The following is a 19,809-nucleotide window of genomic DNA, read 5'->3' on the forward strand; positions in this document are numbered from 1 at the left end:
ACAAGGTCGGGACAGTCACACCAGATGACATTTACCATGTTTGGTTGAAGATTCTGAAGAAATGAGGAATGAAATGTTTTAATCTTGAGTAAGTTCACATAAAGCTTAATGTCCTGCACAATATTCAGAAGGTTTTTGACAAATATATTTTTTATTTATACATGTTTGACACCGAGGACAGCGAAAACGCTACGTCACGTCACCCACCCAAGTAAGCAACTGTTATGAAACTGTACCTTTTCCTATGCAAATCAACAATCAATCAATCAATCACACACACACACACACACACACACACACACACACACACACACACACACACACACACACACACACACACACACACACACACAGAGAGAGAGAGAGAGAGAGAGAGAGAGAGAGAGAGAGAGAGGGGGGGGGGGGTACTCTATATTTTGAAACAATGCCAATTAATTAATCTCTAGGACATCTGACTATCAAAGTGGAACTATTCTTTCTGTGCCAAATTGAATTGTTATGCCAACAAATACAAATACGAAGATGTCGGGCATTTTAGAGAGTAGCATTTTTATACCGAGAGAAGAATGCCTAAAAAGTGGAGAATGCGTGGATCCATCATCATCCACAGTCCACACCACAGTCCAGATGTGCGGCCGGGTTCGGATCGGTGCCCGTGCGCGTTAACAACGCCCACGCACACGCAGGGACGTGAGCACGCAGCGTCTCTCTCTCTCTCTCTCTCTCTCATCGAGGGAAAGCGGAGCAGCAGAGAGAGGAGGAGGAGGAGGAGGAGGGCGAAACATGGCGACTTCGAGCAATCCGCGGAAATTCAGCGAGAAGATCGCTTTACATAACCAGAAGCAGGCGGAGGAGACGGCGGCGTTCGATGAAGTGATGAGAGACCTGAGTATTACCAGAGCGGCCAGGGTGAGAACGTGTTGTTTTCTGTCCGTTTCGGCGAGCTGTCAAAATGTGCATCTCTAGCCTGGGCAGCGCGCGGCGCGGCGCGGCGGCACGCAGCCTGCTGCTCGGTGGTAAACAATAACAAACGGGACGCTTCCCAGCTGCCAGCTACGATCTGCTTTTTCCATTGTTTCCACACAGGCGACGTATTAAAACAGCCTGGCGTGTCCGTTCTGTGGCGCACAGAGACATTATGACAAGGACTGTCGTGTGAAAAAGTTGCACTGTATATTATGTTGTCCTAGACAGACAGACTGCTGGTGGTGGTGGGAAGCAAAGGGGCGTGCATGATGCGTTGACAGCGCGCATTAAAATGCAGCATTGCTTTTCAGTACTGTCGACTCGTCCGACTCCTTTTGATCGATCGAGATTGATCGATTCCACGTTGACTTCCCCGATCGGAAGCAGCTACACAATACGAGAACGTAGCGCACGCGTATTGCGGCTTTGTGGCAATACCTGCATGGGCTGTACAGGTTGGGATCTGAAACTTGTCAGACTGGTCTCTTGGCCTCTGTGTAGTACTAGCAGCAAGCAACCACATCAAAAGATAAAGCCAGCAGATTATGATGATTGTAAACAGGCCTCCAAAATAAATACAGTGGCTCGGCTACTACAATGAATGGAGCTGAGAGTCTCTGAGACAGTCTGATATTCCGTATAGGCCTATATACCAGTAAGACTCCCTAATCGGGAGATAATCTCCACAAATATCACAACCTCCACCTCTCACAATCCCTTTTATGCCCATATATGGAGATCCCTAACATAATCCCTTTCATGCCCATATATGGAGATCCCTAACAGAATCCCTTTTATGCCCATATATGGAGATCCCTAACAGCATCCCTTTTATGCCCATATATGGAGATCACTAACAGCTAACAGAATCCCTTTTATGCCCATATATGGAGATCCCTAACAGAATCCCTTTTATGCCCATATATGGAGATCCCTAACAGAATCCCTTTTATGCCCATATATGGAGATCCCTAACAGAATCCCTTTTATGCCCATATATGGAGATCCCTAACAGAATCCCTTTTATGCCCAGTTGGTTGCTAGGGTAAAAAAACATGGTTGCTATGGTAAACAGTTGGTTGCTAGGGTAAACAGTTGGTTGCTAGGGTAAAACCATGGTTGCTAAGGTGGTTGCTAACGTACACTAACAGACCAGCAACAACAGACTGTTGCCACAGCAACGTACACAAAGGTTTGTGTACACATGTGGTGTGATGTCATACTGAAGATATATGACATCACACCGTACACAAACAAAGGTGTGACGTGTGACGGACGGACGGACGGACGGACGGACGGACGGACGGCCGGTGGAGGTTTTCATAGTAAACTGCTCCCTGACGGTCGCAATCAGCCTGCTCAGTGGCAAATATTATTATCCTTATTATACTGTAATTATGTAGGCCTTGGGAAATGTTTAATACATCCAAATATGAAATTATTAAACCAACCATCCCAAGCCCTCTTTCTTGCAAGACAGTGCTTGCTATTTGTTTTCATAGGCTGTTTATTTCAGATATAATTTTTGTCCATTGAAAATAAGCTTTCTTATTTTGCTCTTGGTAGATAGCTAAACCTGTGAGGCTGTGACCACCCCTTTATTATCTCACAATGTAAACTCTTGACTGTGGTGACTGGTGGAGACTTTTACAGTAAGCCTAGACTTTACTGTAGGCCTATATTCATTCACTAGGGCCCAGTGACTGGGTGATGCTCCTCCTGATCAAGAAACAATAAAAAATGTTGTAGCATAATCCTTTGTCAATAGAACATGTAATGAGCTCTGTATAAGCTTGTCAAATGTAGCACTGATGATGCTCTTTTGGTTATAGTTATTATTACTATGGCATCATGCCCTGCACCAATGTTGGACTTTAATTGGACCGATTATAGTCTGTCTAATGGAATTTGAGATTGTTTTGGAATAAACATGGTTACAATGCTAGATGTTCTCCCACTTGACTATCAGTATCAGCCAGGAGTAACATTCCCCTTGGATGGTTAATGAAAAACTCAGTCACTCAGAGTAGCATATAATAATAATTATTATTATTATTATAATTATAATTATGAATGAATAAAGAGTGGAACATGAAAAACATGTTATTCTGGTTGGATAACAAGTGCATTCATTTGTTTTCATGATGTTATCACAATCTTCTTTTCTTCTTTTTCTTCTTTTTCCACGCTACTAGTTACAGTTACAGAAGACTCAGTATTTGCAGTTGGGCCAGAACCGTGGCCAGTACTATGGAGGGTCTCTGCCAAATGTTAACCAGCTTGGAAGCAGCACTATTGACATGTCTTTTCAGGTATGGCTGTCAGGTTTTGTGGTCAAGTTAAGTCTTTAGAAAAAGAAATCTCCAAATCAGATATTTATGATTTGACATTTTCACGACAATTAATTACAATTCCTGCATAGAGCAATACATATAAATATGGTCCAAATGAGATGTATATAACAACATTATTGGAAAAATAAATAAAAAGCAACTTCAACCCAGTGAAGGAGAAATAAAATCCCCAAATGTATTATTAATCTATGTCAGCATCTATTAATGATTTATGTAATGCAATTAGTTAATTGTCTTTTATCAGGCTCCATTTCAGAATTCAGGGCTGGACACAAACAGAACGACGCGGCACCACGGTCTCGTAGACAGAGTCTACCGGGACCGCAATCGCATCACGTCACCCCATCACAGACCCCTGTCTGTGGACAAACACGGACGACAGATATCCTTTTAACAACATCTATTTAGTTCTCAAAATCTCAAAGTTAACTGGCTCCAGTCTGTGTGCTATTTTCTACCAGCAACTGCTAATGTTGTTCATACTAAAGGTCTTTACACACCAGGGGCAAATTTGCAAATAGCGAATTTGCAAACAATTCACTTAAAAAAAAAACGTATAAAGTCGATGGCAGCTTCCACACCGACCGCGAATTTTGAAAAAGCAAAAAAGCGGCTATTATTTATTCGCTCTTGTTTCGAATTTAGCGAACATTCACATCACTCTGCTGTGATGTGATGGAATTGTGTGAGCCAGCCCCAATTCGCACAACAGATTGGCAAATGTTATACGCATATTCGCATCACACTTTTTTGTGTATGGGAAAAGGCGTAAGGCGAATACTTCCCATAATTTCCGGTCGTTTTTTCACGACGCTTCGCTAATTCGCCGGTGTGTAAAGACCTTAAGACGCATCATTTATAAAACCACCAACAGGGTTCCATGTTGTAGCTTGCACTTTTTTTTGGTTCATGTTCATTGAATGACTTAGGCGAGTAATTCATTCATTTGTCGATCCCCGTAGTCTGCAGGTTTGTTTTCTTAACCTGAGATCTCACATTGACAGCTGTCCATATGCCGCAGTATATCTGTCACCACCACCCGATACCAGTTGGAGGAGGTGAGAATTTTTGTCAGAGTGCGGAGAAGACAACCTTTCAGCGTGCATCTATTCTTGCCCTGCCTCACTCATGCTCCCCAAAGTTGGATTTCCTATTTGCTCAGATGACAGAATAATGAACCTAATAACTTTGTTGAATGTACACTGTGCTGTACGCGATTATTCCAAACGTAGGAGACGGTGTCGCATAAATTAGAAGGCGCGGCTTGTGATTGGCTGGAGCGCTCGGCTGTTGTCACTTGGACCGCACGGGTGTGAATGTTAACCTTTATGCCTAAACCTAACCCAAACCCTAACCTCAGTAAAACGATGCCTAACCCTAACCATAACCTCAGTAAAATTATGCCTAACTCTAACCCTAACCTCAGTAAAACTATGCCTAACCTAACCCCAACCTCAGTAACCCTGATGCTGGTGAGTAGCCGACGCTGGTGAACTGAAAAGAAGCGCTCCTTCCTCCACCGTCTCCTACGTTTAGAATAATAGCGTACTGTACATTCGGTGACCAATGCATCTGTGTGCCGCACACCTTAACCCAGCGGTGTCCAAATTGCGGCCCGGAGGCCAAATGCGGCCCGAGGACACATTTTATACGGCCCGTGGCTTCATTCCTAAACTGTATTATAAACGGCCCTCCATCACCGTCAAACAAGAATATTTTCCTAAAGTGTAATTTGTCAGGATTGGTCGCTGTTATCTTATTCTGAAGGGGTCAAAAAGGGCTGTTTTGTTGTACTTTTTACCTTGCATGTCTGGTTACATATAGTAATGTGAAATAAGTTATTTGTGTTTTGTATAGAGCAGACACCAGGACAAAAGACCATTGATATTAAATATTGACGATGCTAGTCAAATAAAATAGTTTAAATGCGATGTGACTTTGTTATGGTCCGACCGAAAGTACATTATAGAGTCGGCCCTTGAGTGTTTTAATATTTTCTAATGTGGCCTCCTTTGAAAAAGGTTTGGACACCCCTGCCTTAACCCATGACACGTGTTCTTCCCTTATTTACCATTCACCACATTCAGTGATGTACAATTTGTCATGCTGCAGGACAAACTCTGACTCGGCGCTCCATCAGAGCACTCTGTCTCCTGCACAACAGGCTGCCTTTGCAGGAGGCTCACAGGAACTCCAGCCTAAACGAGGTACAGATGATCCAATTCGGTTTTATTTTTGTTATTTTATTGTTATCCACGCTATTGAGGAATATTGAAGTACAAGAATGTCACTGACTACAATGCTCCTACCAAGTGACAGGCTTCTACTGAGCTTTATTCCAATATGTATTGTATTTGTATTTATATTGTATTGTATGACTTATATGTATTACTGATGAATTGAGTACAATGGACCACAATGGAAACAAGCCCCCTGAGGCTTTCTGTGTTATGCTTTTAGCATAACCTTTGACTGTACTACCTGAACTGTCAACTACCTGTGTTAATAAGTATTCATTCAATCAATCAAACAAACAGTAAACACCTCTAATCTGCATTCAGGTAAAACCACATTTCAAGACTTAAAAATCACGTTTCCGCTCAATGCCTATAGAATAGTATGATGTTTAACCTCAGATGAGTCAGATTACAAAAACAAAACAATCTTATTATTTAGTGTGGCGTGCACTGCCATTGGGTTGATGTTTGCCTGTTTTATAAATGTGTTTTTCTGCTTTGCCTTGTCATTGTTGAGCTGAGAGCCCTCTGGTACAAGATAAAAGGGTTTAGATTCTAAAGAGCATGGATTTGAAGGCAGGGGAGAAGAAAAATGACTTGTGAGAACGCAGGGACCATCTGAGCTCTTCACAGTTCACAGATTCTTTTTTCCCCTGCTATTGCCTTTGTGAATGTGATTCTCTTTCATGAATCATATATCAGCAGTTGGTGAACAGTATAATGATACAGCAACAGTAGTAGAACTAAACCAGAAAACAAGATTAATAAAATATAAAATACTCTACAGACATACATTACACTCCTCTAGTAATTGTTTGGGTCTTGGGATGGTTTATTTAAGTACCATATGAAATAATCACATGTGCTTATTGCGACTGTCAGGTCGCAGTTACTATCAAAACCTCGACCAGCTTTCCGTCAGTCAGTCTGTCACACGTCACACTTTTGCCCTGCTCATATCTCCGCAACCGCTGCCCCGATCAATTCTTACATGACCCTCTTCTAGCGTCACCATGAGGCTGATTCTTGCAAAACATATTTTTGGACACTACACGCAAATCGGTACACACTTGCTCTACACTCATGTCTTCAACATGGATCTGTCCCATATAGCGCCACCATCAGGACGATTTTTTTTTTTCCAAACACATTTTTGGACACTTCTACAGATTTTGCCCTAAAATCACACAAATCGGTACACAGTATGTCTACACTCATCTCATCACCATGGATCTGTCCCATATAGCACCACCATCAGGCCGATTGTTTCAAACACATTTCTGGACACTGCTCCTACACATTTTGCCCTAAAATCATGCAAATCGGTACACAATATGTCTACACTCATGTCATCAACATGGATCTCTCCCATATAGCGCCACCATCAGGCCGATTTTTTCAAACACTTTTTTGGACACTGCTCCTACACATTTTGCTCTCAAATCACGCTGCGACCTGACGGTCGCTTATCTCCCGATTAGGGAGTCTTACTGGTTGCTTATCATACACTCATTTAAATGCAACATTTGACATTGTCATATTTTCAAACTATTTTGACTGCTTCTCTCTTCAGTCCTCTTGCTCACGGTACCAGGATCTGAGACCGTTAAACAAGAGGTGGATGAGGATGGACAAAAACAGAACTGGGAGTGCAAGAAGGTGGGATTTCAGCACTCACGTGAAATGTTCAGTGCAGCTCTCATTACTACCTGACCCAGTATTCTAACTGGGTTATTATGTGTCTATCTCCTTTAGAATGCCTCAAGGTCCAAGCCCTGTAAAGTGCCAGGGATCAAGTGAGTGTTCCACAGCCCACAGCCCATTTTGAAGAGAGAAAACAGCAGATCTACAACTAAGCTCACAACGTATCACAATGTGACTTGTTGTGAGCTTGTAGATTGGCTATTTCTGTGGTGTCAGGCTTTATGGAAATCCATTGATGACTAATATGTAGGGCATTCACGAATAGTGATTTTTAGTATTCGAATTATTCGACCTCAAAGTATTCGAATAGTCGAATATTCTACAGGACTGTCAAAACTGTCAAATATTAATTAACTCAGTCGGTGCCATATTTAAAGTGGGATGACCTCTTATATTGCCGGTTCACCAACAAAGGGTTAAAAAAATAGTGTGCACGCTGGTGCACACATTCGTGCACAGATCATGCACTATGCATGTGCATGCTTTTCACAGCTTTCAAACAAAAAAATCCGCTTGGAAATCCGTTCAGGCATTCAGGAGAAAGGGGCCCTTATGTTTTCTTCAAATGTAAACAAACATGGCTGCCATGTTTGAAAGATGGGGTTGGTATGGGGGTTAAACATGCAATTTCGCGATCGCGATCATGCCTAGTACACTGTTGGAGGTCCAAAAAATTTTTTTTCAAAAAAATTTTTTTCAATTTTTTTTTTTTTTTTTTTTTTATTATTTTTTTTAAAAAAGACGTTCAGAAGACGTCTGGCAGGGAGGTCCATAGTGAAAAAGACGTTTTAAAGACGTTTTTATCATAGAAACATATTTTTTGGCAGGGTATGAGTTAAGTAATAGGCGATATTGTGAAAATAGCCGATCTACATGCTCACAACGCCTCGCAGCGCTGCGAGGCGTTGTGAGCATGTAGATCTGCTATTTTCACAATATTTATCTGCGGGACCGAGTCACATTAAATGTAATACCTACAATTCCAAGTGCTTGTCAGGGTGGGGGTCCCCAGTTCAAATATGTTTATTTTGGGGGTCACGGCCTAAAAAGGTTTGAGAACCCCTGGTATAGAGCATTAACAAATTCATCCACCAAGGGCATTGACAACTCATTCTTATGACTTCCTATCTAGCCAAGCTTTATAAACTATATATTAAGAGAAAAACAATAAAAAAAATAATAATAATAATAATCGAATTCGACTTCGGTGAACATCGTCGAATAGTGACTTTGAATACTTGGTGAATGCCCTACTAATATGTAGCTCTTCATTATCTTTGTTTTTGAGATCCCAGTAAAAGGATTTAAACTGTACTGCACTCAGCCCAGCATCCTCGCCATCATGCTCCTCTGTTTCCGTCAGTATATTCCCGTCTCCGGACCAGGAGCTGATGACTTCACTGATCCCAGCACCCCACAACACTGGCGGTTCACTGCCAGACTTGACCAACATCCAGTTCCCCCCTCCTCTCCCCACGCCTCTGGATACAGACGATGCAGTAGCAACCTCTAACAGCACTGGAGACCTGAATAACACACAAGGTACCACATCTATTCACATAAAACAAAGAGCATAGTCGGCAGGGATGCTACAATCAGGGTTCCCACAGTCATGACAATCTTGGAAAAGTAATGGAATTTAAACTTAAATTTTCCAAGCCTGAATACGTTTTGGAAAATCATGAATTATCTATAACGTTTTGGAAAGGTCACAGAGATTTGAAAGAGACCCTAAATGTTCTATATGTATTATGTAATAAATAATATAATGAACTGAACCAGCTAGACAGAGGCTATGTAGCACTAAGTAATTTGTCATGTGAGTCGTGAGTTAATTCCCTTTTCATACTTTTCGATCAAACATAGCAGTCGCTTAATCAATCTCGTGGTGAACCTGTAAGGAAGGCTTTAACTACTAGCTTGGTAGTTATAGCTTGTCTTTTCAAATGAGTGTTCTCAAGGTTGATCTTGCACTACCAGATATATTTGTTCTCTATCGTGTCAAGACTCGTGTCAAGACGAAGGCTCCACCCAACATAATCCGTCCGTACGGAGACTTACCCCCATGGGGACAGATGACATGGATACTATTTAAGACACATCACCTGTGGTGGCCACTCACTGATTAGCAAAACATGGCATGATCAAGTGTGTTCTTGAATGTCAGACACAACACTCCTGTGATTGCGTCTCACAGCATTTCTAATTCTGTCATTTGTATCCCCATTTGTGGTGTGCCCTTCTGTGATTCTCTGTTTTGATCGAGTCCATTCTATGTTTTGTCTTCAGTGTGTCTTTTCTTTGGTAACCAATTGTGACGCTCTAATCTTGAAATGTGCTATATAAATAAGGCTTTAGAATGAGTCACCCTGCTTCAATTACCTCATAACCAACACCTTTGATACACAGTATAACCTTCTTTGAAATCAGACAATTTCTTTTTCTCATTAAACATTTACATACTATTTTCTGGGTGGTGCGTGGGTAAAGTTCCTGTCCACCACTGTGGAGGCTAGAATTCAATTCCTGCACCGTGCACTATGAAGGCCATTGGATGTGTTTGGGGTCTCACAGATATGCTCTGAGACCCAACATGGGCTTAATAATGATCATCAGATCAATAGATCAACATCAGGGATCTCTGTATATGGTCATAAAAAGGGTTTCTTGGGAATACCCATATATGGACTTATGGACATCTGCTGCAGCAGGCGGAGGGGATCGCGCCTGAACATGACAGTGGCAGAAATCGACGCGTCAACGAAAACCCCGCCTTGGAGTTCACCTGTGATGTCACAGTGATTTGTCACAAAGACATCAGAGCATGATGTCAGAGCAGCTAACCCATAGAAACCCATAAAAATGTGTGCACGTCTACACGGACAAGCTGTGACATTTCTCATGGTAAACTGCGACCTTCGGTCGCAATAAATCTAAACATTTGTACAGGTTCTACTCTGATAACTCAACGTATCAACTTTTTGTGTACTTGGTGAACACCTCTCAAGGTATGGTGATGCAGGCGGGGCAGGACAACATGGTTCCTCTCATCCTGAACGTGACGGGAGACTCCAACCAACACCAACCCCTCACTCTCTCCCCTACGCTCTCCCCTCCACTCACCCTCTCTCAGGTACCCACAACCTCATCAGTCAGTCAGTCAGACAGACAGACAGACAGACAGACAGACAGACAGACAGACAGACAGACAGACAGACAAACTTCAATTTACATTGAATTTACCTTGAGAATTATGAGAGGCACAGTGAAGGTGATTGAGTAACCCATTTAAAACTCGTATCTGTTTCTGTGTGTCCTACACAGGCAGCCATCAATGCCATGTCCTTGGAACAGCAGCTGTCCCAGTATGCCTTCTTCACCCAGGAGCCCTCGTCCCAGTCACACCAGAATCAGCCAGTGAGTTCCATTTATAAAATCTTTTTTATAAGTTTTAGGCCTTGGAAATAGGCTATTATAGTGCCACTATGAGGCCGATTTGAAAGATTTAAGGTGGCAGTTCTTCCTTGGCCTACTGGGAGTGTGTGAATGCAAAGTTTCATGATTTGTGGGATTTCGTTCAAAACGTTCCTCTCCCGCCAACTTGAAAGCCAATCGTTGCCAGTCGGAATGGAATCTGAAAAATCTGGCAGATATAGTACATCTTATAAAATATGAAACATACAGTACATGGCCAATAAGTTGGCCTACTGGCAGTGTGTACAGTACATTTGGCGCTGATTGGTCCAGTGGTTTTCAAGATTTACCATACTGTATATCTCTGCTGTCAGGCCGAAACCTCCTAACTCCAAAATGTTAATTTTCTGGAAAATTAGCTCAAGTGGAGTTTGACCGAAGGGCTTTTTACTACTTTTCATTGTTTCAATATTATTTTAACCAACACACAGACGTAAAGGGTGTTCAATAGCACATATTTATGAAAAAAAAGAGAGGACCAATCGAGTTGAGTTCGCTGGTTTGGCAGAAAGTGTGGAGTTAGGAGGTTTTGTCCCAAGCACTTTTTACTACTTTCCATTGGTTCAATATTATATAATATTATATTAACACTCAGATGTAAAGGGTGTTTGTTCAATAGCCCTGATTTATGCCAAAAATCAAAAACCTCAAAAATAGAGTTAAGAGGTTTTGGCCAGACAGTGACGATTATACTGTACTGTTCCCGCTGCAATAGACAGGCTTAGACCAGCTGTCCTCCATGGTCCAGAACCAAAGCTCCTCCTCCACTCCAGGCAGCCAGACCTCCCCTCAGACTAGCATGGCTATGGACATCAGCACGGTGAGTGCACAATGTGACTTTACTTCTTGTAGCATAAAGCATGATGATTTTCCTTTCAAAATGTGGCATGGCGAACTTCCTGGTCGCCATGCAGTGACTGAATCAGTTACATCAAACTAATGACGAGCCTTGTCTTCTTGCCTGAAGGAGGAGTCTGTCATGGTCATAGGCGTTTGTTTTGAATATATCTGGTCCAAAATCCAGCTCCCAACACTGATTGAGAACAATATGCCTAGACCTAATGTAGTGGTCCTCAAACAACGACAACAACATACAGTACATAATACCGGTAATGTAATAGGCCTGCAGAGGCCAAATGCATGGCCAAAATAGGGTTGCCAGGTTGAAAGGGGTTAACAGTGTTTTACTGTGCTTCACGATGATGTTATGGGAGTTAGCTGTGTTAAAGTTACAGGGATCTTTGGCAGCTTAGGGCCTGGACACAAGGATGGGAAACACTGGGAGGACGTAGAATATTGTACTGCGACTTTCAGCTGTTGAACTCTTCTCTATATCTGTATTTTGATAGCTTATCAATAGATTATGAATGTTCTAGCTTGCTTTCATATGATAACAGATTATCAGTATATTTATTTGTAGCATTTTAGATCTGGAGTTAATCGTTCGGTTATAGCTGTACTATATAATTTTATTCTCTTCTATTTCCTATTCATTTTTGTCCACAAATGTGATCACTGATGGCCAAGTTTCTTTTTTGCAAAACGCTCAGACTTTGTGTTTGGTATTGAATATATTTTTTCTGAATATCCTTTGGTAGTATAGCAAGCTAAGAAACTGAACTGAAAACTATTGTTCTATTTGAAAATAAAAATGGATTTAGGTCCTCTTCGGGAGAGGAATGAGAACCCTGTACCCCCAAGTAGCATAAAAATCAAACAATTTCACTCATGGATCATTCAATAGACTATTGTATGCACCTCAAAAAACAAACAAACTCAAGAAACAAGCAAAAAGATGATAATAAAAGGAGTTGTTTAGGGAAATTAAATCATAGAGGAATAGAGCAAAAGGGAGCCCTGTTGCTTTGTATGCTTTAACACAAGGCCACAAGCATGTGTGTGTTGTAGGACCACAATGGAGAGGAGCCCTCAGGGCTTTTTGTGTTATCCTTTTAGCATCATTGTATAATGGTACCACTGTGATATTTGCAAACTGTTAATACATTATTCAATCAATCAATTGTATTCTACCTTTGACAGGGAGTCTGTTCTGTGAAATAGGGCACCTAAGTTGTAGGAGAGTATTACTTTACTATTTCTTTTTACCCCTATGAAAATTAGGCAAAAAAAAAACTTACTGTAGATCTATACGTTTTAGTTTTTGCGTCCATCATTCGTGAAAAGATTCATTTGTGACAATAAGTCACAAATGTGTGCAAACTAAGTATAGTGGTCCAAGAATAGAGCCCTGTGGGATATCATGTTATTGTTATGCTATCTATGCCCATTGATTTGTTCCTACAATTTGTACCTGCCTGCAAGGGGAAGGTGATGAAGATAAAAAGGTCAGCCCAATCATCAAACCATCAACAGCAAGCATGCCGCTTGCTTTTGATCTATACTTGGTCTATACTCGGTCCCCTCCTTTTTTCCCTCTTTATCAAATCTCTTAGCAAAAAATAGATCTACAAGCTCACACTGCGCACGTGATACATTGTAAGCTTGTAGATCAGCTATTTTTGCTGAATGTTCACAGATTATGCCCAGAATAGGGATGCTATGGTTGTAGGCTATGTGTTGTTACCCTGTAACTGTTGCACTATTGTGCAATCAAATATTTACCAGCGTCAACACTATAATTATACTATACATCAAAATGTGTCCACAAATTATGAAAGCTAAGACTTGTTTTTGACATAACCACGATTTTCTACAAATGCTTCGACAACATTCAATGGAAAACGGTATGGAAGGTCACAACTGAAGGACCGCCTTCAGTTATCGATGAGCCAATGACCCGATCTCATGGTGACATTCTGCTTTGTTTCATCTTGGAAATTATATCCATAAATTCCACCTCAGTTAATAAAGACAATTTCATATAACCTGAGTGAGAGAGAGAATAATAATGCCAACATATCCTCCTGTATCAGGCCTCTTCGCTCCAACAGTACCGCAGTAGGATTGGATCCTCTGCCAATCAGTCTCCAACCTCTCCCGTCTCCAATCAAGGCTTCTCACCCGGAGGCTCGCCTCAAGTAAGGGTGTTGAACCAAATGAACCATTGGCTCGCTGTGTATACACGTCGTGAACGTCCCTTGCACCGTAGTTCTGTGGTCGTCACCAAGTAGCTGTCTTCTCTTAGCTGTTCTCTTGTGTTGCCAAAAGCAGATCTGGGCAAAAATTATATTTAAAAATGCATTGTTTTTTTTGGCGTGTATTTTATTAGCCTAGGCTGATCGAACACTTAACAGCATCGCAAATCAACATCAGATATCTTTTCCCCCTCTCTTGCAAATACTTGACTGGGATATTGTTCCTATTTTGCCCAGGTCTGAGCATCAATTCTCTGTAATCTCCTGCCCTTGTTGTCCTTGATGTGTTGCAATGTAACTGTGGCCCTGACCACCCTCCTCTGTTGCTGCTGCTTCTGTGGTGACTGCACTGTATCCCCACACACAATACTGTACTGTATGTCCAGTCACTTGCATTAATATCTGAATCAGTGTTTATAGATGCTTAACAGTCTTTGTGTAAGTTTGAGTGTGGATTATTGTAGGATTTAAGTACAAATGTTTACGGACGACCCTCCTTTTGAGCTTTGGTTTTATGGAGAATGTCTTTCTGTCTGTCTGTATGTATGTACAGTATATGTAAATGTGTTGTTAAATTTGAAACAACTCAACGCTTGCTAGTAGGGCGGTGCATTGTGTTAGTTAAGCTAAGCGCACCTTAGGTAAACATGGCTTATATTTGTTAATTTTTGATGGGGCTGCTATACAAGTTTGGCGATTTTGAGATATACTAGTAGGTAGCAAGTACAGCAAATGGCTTTGACTATTTTAATTGCCTAGCCTTCAAGTGTCTGACTGTCTGGCAAAAAACATTCGAAGCACAACCTTAAAATCGAATTTTCAGAATCTGAAAAAAGTCTAACAATGTAGAATTCTCATTTATTCCAGCAAACTGTATTATGCATTTAATTTAATTTACTAAAACGCCTCAAGCCTTTATTTACAGAGGGACGCAGCGTCCCCTCAGTTTCACTTCCTCTGTCTGTACATGAATCCTCTGTACGTGAGTTTGACTGTTTGACCGTGTGAAAGAGAGGAAGAGGCAGTGAGGGAGTTGGCTTGTGTGTGTGCGTGTGTGTGTGCGCGCGCGCGCCGCGCGCGTGTGTGTGTGTACACATTATATGGTTGTCCCGTTGTTTGTTTTAACCACCGAGTCTTTCCCGTTGAAGTGGCTCACTGGGAGTCCTGAGGTTACATCATATACAGGGGTTAAATCACAACTGACAGGCTATACTCTATTATCCCACTTTGCCCTGCGGGGAGACTGGCAGCATGCATAGATAATTTGGTTTCGAGCACAGCAAGGGAGGCGATATGATCCAATTACTAATATGTTATGAGTGGTAACGAGACTGCGATGAAAAGGAGATTTTTTTCCTACTGTCAGTTCTATCAAAAGATTCAAATAAGAAACCTCAAGGGAATTTACTCTGAACTAAAAGAGTCCAATACTGGTGGCATAACCCACATTCTCAATTCTTTTTACCCCCCCCCCCCCCCTCATGTGAATTTCATTTACTTTGGTATAAAATGAAAGAACGCCTCCCTCTGGCCGCACCACGTTTGATCTCCATGTTCCATGATATTCACAGTATACTTGCTACCATTACCACAACCACTAAAGGAATAGGAGGACGTCGTCCATGTGATTGATCTAATGGTCTGAAGTGATTTTCTATGAATGAATAATTGATTTTCTAATTAGCCTCAAGTTAATTCACTAAACCACTCATCCGGTAGCCATACATACACAATTTGTACTGTTTGCTCTGTATTTGGCCTTGCTTTATAGTGGCATTTTACAACATTTATGCTATGTTAATGTTTGTGTAAGTGCGGGTGGGTGCGGGGGCGGGTGCGGGTGTGCGAACGTGTAGAGCGATTTCTGTTGCCTGAAGTGTATAAACAAACATTTTATTTGAACAGAATTTACTTTTGGCTGCAGTATAACAAATGAAACACATTTGGTCTTTATGAAATGGTGCATGAATTAGCCAAAATGTACTGTGAAAAAATACCCATCGACTCCCATTCGTTTCCCTGCACCAGAACATCCATGTTGACAGCACAATTTGTAGGATTCACATTTATGGCTCTGTATCTGACATTGTGTTTTAGTTTTAACAAAGAGAGCGGGTCTGCTTCTTATTGCAGCATAGCTCCATCCTGGGCAGTGTGTTCGCAGACTTCTATGATCAGCAGCTCACATCCAGACAGACCAGTGATCTCTCACAACAGGTATGCACCAAGCATTCAAGTCAGGAACCTGTATGTGCATGTTTGAATTCACTTTGGACAGATGCACAGATCATACAGTATATAATAGGCTTTGTCTGTCCCATGTCTGTCCCGTGCATCCAGAATTGAGGATTGGTCAAGCTTCAATGACAATTTGGCCCTTCAGACAAAATCATTCATTCATTCAGAATTCATGAAAATATAGAACTAAAGCACATAGAAAGTATAGATCTAGAAGATAGAATGTATAGATCTAGAACACAGATTTCATAGCTCTAGAACACATTCACCGCTTCACTTCGAATCGAGGTTCGATTTTTAAGAACAATGATTACATTGAATCCATCAAGAATATTGAATAATATATCCTATACTTCTTGAACTAACGTATTTTCATGAATTGTATTGTTGATGATGTATTTTGATTCTGTTGTGTTTATCAGTTGGAGCAGTTCAACATGTTTGACTCCAACAGCCTGTACAACCAGGCCTCCACGCTCAACTATTCCCAGGCAGCCATGATGGGGTTGACTGGTAGCCATGGCAACCTGCAGGACTCCCAGCAGCTGGGCTACAGTAGCCATGGCAACATCCCCAACATCATTTTCACAGGTGCTGTGACTCTGTCTCAGGTGGCGCTCCCTCCAATAAAATAACTAGCTAGCTAGCTAGCAGGGCTGTCACGATATGACATTTTACATGACGATTCATTGTCACTCACATAATTGCGATTAACGATGTAATTGTGTTTTTGTCGTTGATAATTACATTTCTGTTCGGCTTTAGGCTTTGAAGTTGCACATGGTAGATATGACACATAACCTAAATAATTTACAAAGAAATTACTGACATATTTGACAACTTTCTACTTAAAAAATAACATTGATAGTGGAAATAGCCGATCTACAAGCTCATGAGCTTGTAGATCTGCTATTTCCACTATTTCTGAAAATGTTTGTAAATGTATGAACATTTTTCAACATTCACGATTATGACGATTATGACAAAATATTTGCGATTATGTCAAATATTTGCGATTATGTCAAATAATTGCGATTAGACGATTATGTAATAATTGTGACAGCTGCTCTACTAGCTAGTGAGTTCTCAATGTTCAGAAACATAGTTCATATCAAAGACACGTTTGTAGGATGTACATTTTGGCCATTGATATTAATAGAATTTGTGTCTTAGTGGAATCACTCAACAAACCTTTTTCAGGTATTGATTTTTGATGCACTAGAGCGCCGCCGATCCAACCGAGATGCCCATATTATGGAGATCTCTGTGTCTGTCAGTGTTGTCCCATGTATATCCCCCTTTTGTACCCATGTATGTAGATCGACTATTTTTGCCAAATGTTCGCCTATTTTCACGAATGCATATGACATGCCCAGAATAGGAACGCATGTGGTTATTTAAACTGCTGATGTCCTTCCCGTTTTTGCTTTCACTCTGCAGTGAGTGGAGAATCTCCACCCAGCCCGCCCAAGGAGCTGACCAGTTCCCTGTCCACTGATGTCAGCTTCGACATGGACGCCCCTTTCCCACTGGACGATCTGAAGATTGACCCGCTCACCCTCGATGGACTGCACATGCTCAATGATCCTGACATGGTCCTGACTGACCCGGCCACGGAGGATGCCTTCCGCCTTGACCGGCTCTAAACTATGCCACCCTCACACACCCTAGGTGTGTGAACCCTGCTGCACTGAGGGAGCCAGGTCCCATATCCAAGAGGAGTGTGGCAGACTCCCAGGGCGCAGGAGGGAGTCGCGGCCCAAGAGGTTGTGCAGAATATCCATCCTACACCTTTGCCACACACCCATGGCCCAACCCAATCCCACAGAGGAGCACTGGAAGAATGCTTGGTCGCTATATCTTTTCAGAAAGATGGTATTTGATTGCTGACAGGAGTTTTATTAACAGTTGACTGAAACCATGGCTATAGAGCAAACTGTACATCTCACCTGTCTACACCATAGATGATCATGATGACTCATAGGAAACGGCTCTTTGTCCCATCTCCCTCTCTGTGCCAAGCTTCTTGTTCTCATCAACACTCGCATATCGTGTATCATTCAGAGTGATAATCCTTCCCTTTCCCATGTGGTTTGTCACAGGCCTGATACGACGTTACAAATGCACCCTAAAACAATTGATCACACTCATTTTTCTACTAACAGTATTTATAGCAAGTGTCAATTTGCTGTGGCAAAATTCAGAATTCAAGTCCAAACAGCTGTTTTCAGTTATGCATGAAATCACTAAGCACTGTGATTACCTGTTTTTGCCTTAATAGATTGACATTCGGTTTTCAGAAAAGGATTTGAATGTTATTTAAACCAACAGGTCGGGACAAATCTTAAAACATTGTTACTTTTATGAATGTGGTTTGGCCTATATAATTCAAGCAGTTACTTTTATGTAGATGCATTTCCAAGATGTGCTGGTCTTCATCCATTGTCTGTCATTTTCACTATTTAAATCATACTCATAATAATGCAAGTGAATTTTGAATGGATGAAAGGAACAAATTAAGGCGTTCATTTAAAAAGAACAGAGAAACTTTTTTTCTTTTTTTGTGAAATAAGATGTTTATGGTCTTGCTTTTATATTTCAAATGTACAGTACATGATTCAATTTTGCGTAATGATATCTATGCAAAACTGAAGTAACTTATTTTGGATTATGAGGTACTGCAGACACATGTACTCTTGACGTACATAGTGGAAGCCAGTGTGTAAGCTTAACTTGTAAGTCATAAGAGAAGAAGAATGAGGGGTGCTGCAGCATCAAAGCTCTCCCCTGTGTAACTCCCATAGATGTGAGTTCAGTATTGCTAAAATAGTTTTATTTTCCAAGACAGTTGAACTGCCTCTATATTAGAACAGTGTAGATACAACCAGAATGTATTTAGGCCACACATATAGAATATATTGTCTCCATCTCTTCATCTTCTCTGTGTCCAGCTTCTAACTATTGTTTAACGTAGGACCAAATAACAACATCAACAACTCTATCCCATACTTCACTACACTTTAAAGTCAAAGGGGGTGTGCTTCTTCTACGTTAGTATGGCGTATCTGTGCGTGTGTGTGTGTGTGTCTTGGTCATGTGCTCCTACAGTACCCTCTTCAGTGTCTTTGTCAAGTTGGCCTGTTTCTCAACCTCCTGCGACTGTTATGTGCACTGGACCTGTTTCCCCCTATATTTGGTCAGACTTGCCTTCTTAAAAATATAATAATATATACAATTAATAATTATCTAAAAGAAAGCATATTTTTTGGAAGATCATATAGATAGTCTATTTAAGAAATGCGTTTTTACTTAATCAGTGATTATTTTTGTTATCTAATACTGTTACAGTTTCTCCTCAATTATGGAAAGCCAATCAAAACTTTTTATGCCTCTAGAGATCAGCAGAGACAGTGTAGTTGACAGTTTACAGTATGTCCTGTGTAGCTTTTCCTGTCTTGGGAAGCATGTTTACAAACAACGTCAACAAATTCATGCCTATCAAATGGACTGTCACAAATAAATATAGAGCCCAACCGATGTCAGATTTTTGGGTCCGATGCGATCCAGAGTTTGGAGAGTCCTAGACCACTGGTTACTGATTTTCTGATATTTTGTCCAAAACAAAGTGCAAAATCTTGAAATCAATTTGAAAATTTTTTAAGTTAATTATTTGATTATAGTTACATTATAATCAAACAAATAAATACAAATTAACAAATCATTTTGACCGATATTTTTTAA

The 19,809-nt window shown here is 41.0% G+C and overlaps 1 protein-coding gene across 1 annotated transcript; it reads left to right on the forward strand.

Annotated features, from left to right (window-relative positions):
* The first annotated feature begins 782 nt into the window (after positions 1 to 782).
* crtc1a (CREB regulated transcription coactivator 1a) lies at positions 783 to 19,601 on the forward strand. Its single transcript, XM_080727166.1, has 14 exons — positions 783 to 909; positions 3,162 to 3,278; positions 3,565 to 3,702; positions 4,317 to 4,378; positions 5,433 to 5,527; positions 7,131 to 7,216; positions 7,313 to 7,353; positions 8,625 to 8,803; positions 10,270 to 10,394; positions 10,586 to 10,678; positions 11,451 to 11,555; positions 15,964 to 16,047; positions 16,491 to 16,659; positions 17,509 to 19,601. Exons 1-14 carry the CDS (start codon positions 784 to 786, stop codon positions 17,712 to 17,714), a joined length of 1,626 nt encoding a protein of 541 aa, XP_080583292.1. The 5' UTR covers position 783; the 3' UTR covers positions 17,715 to 19,601.
* Positions 19,602 to 19,809: the final 208 nt, after the last annotated feature.

The sequence above is a fragment of the Nannobrachium achirus genome (assembly GCF_963921795.1).
Source record: "Nannobrachium achirus genome assembly, chromosome: 5".
NCBI lineage: Eukaryota > Metazoa > Chordata > Actinopteri > Myctophiformes > Myctophidae > Nannobrachium > Nannobrachium achirus.

Coding starts and splice junctions, on each gene's coding strand:
- crtc1a (XM_080727166.1), top strand. CDS start 784: ATGGCGACTTCGAGCAATCCGCGGAAATTCAGCGAGAAGATCGCTTTA. Junction 10,395..10,585: donor CTCCACTCACCCTCTCTCAG/GTACCCACAACC, acceptor TGTCCTACACAG/GCAGCCATCAATGCCATGTC. Junction 10,679..11,450: donor AGTCACACCAGAATCAGCCA/GTGAGTTCCATT, acceptor CCGCTGCAATAG/ACAGGCTTAGACCAGCTGTC.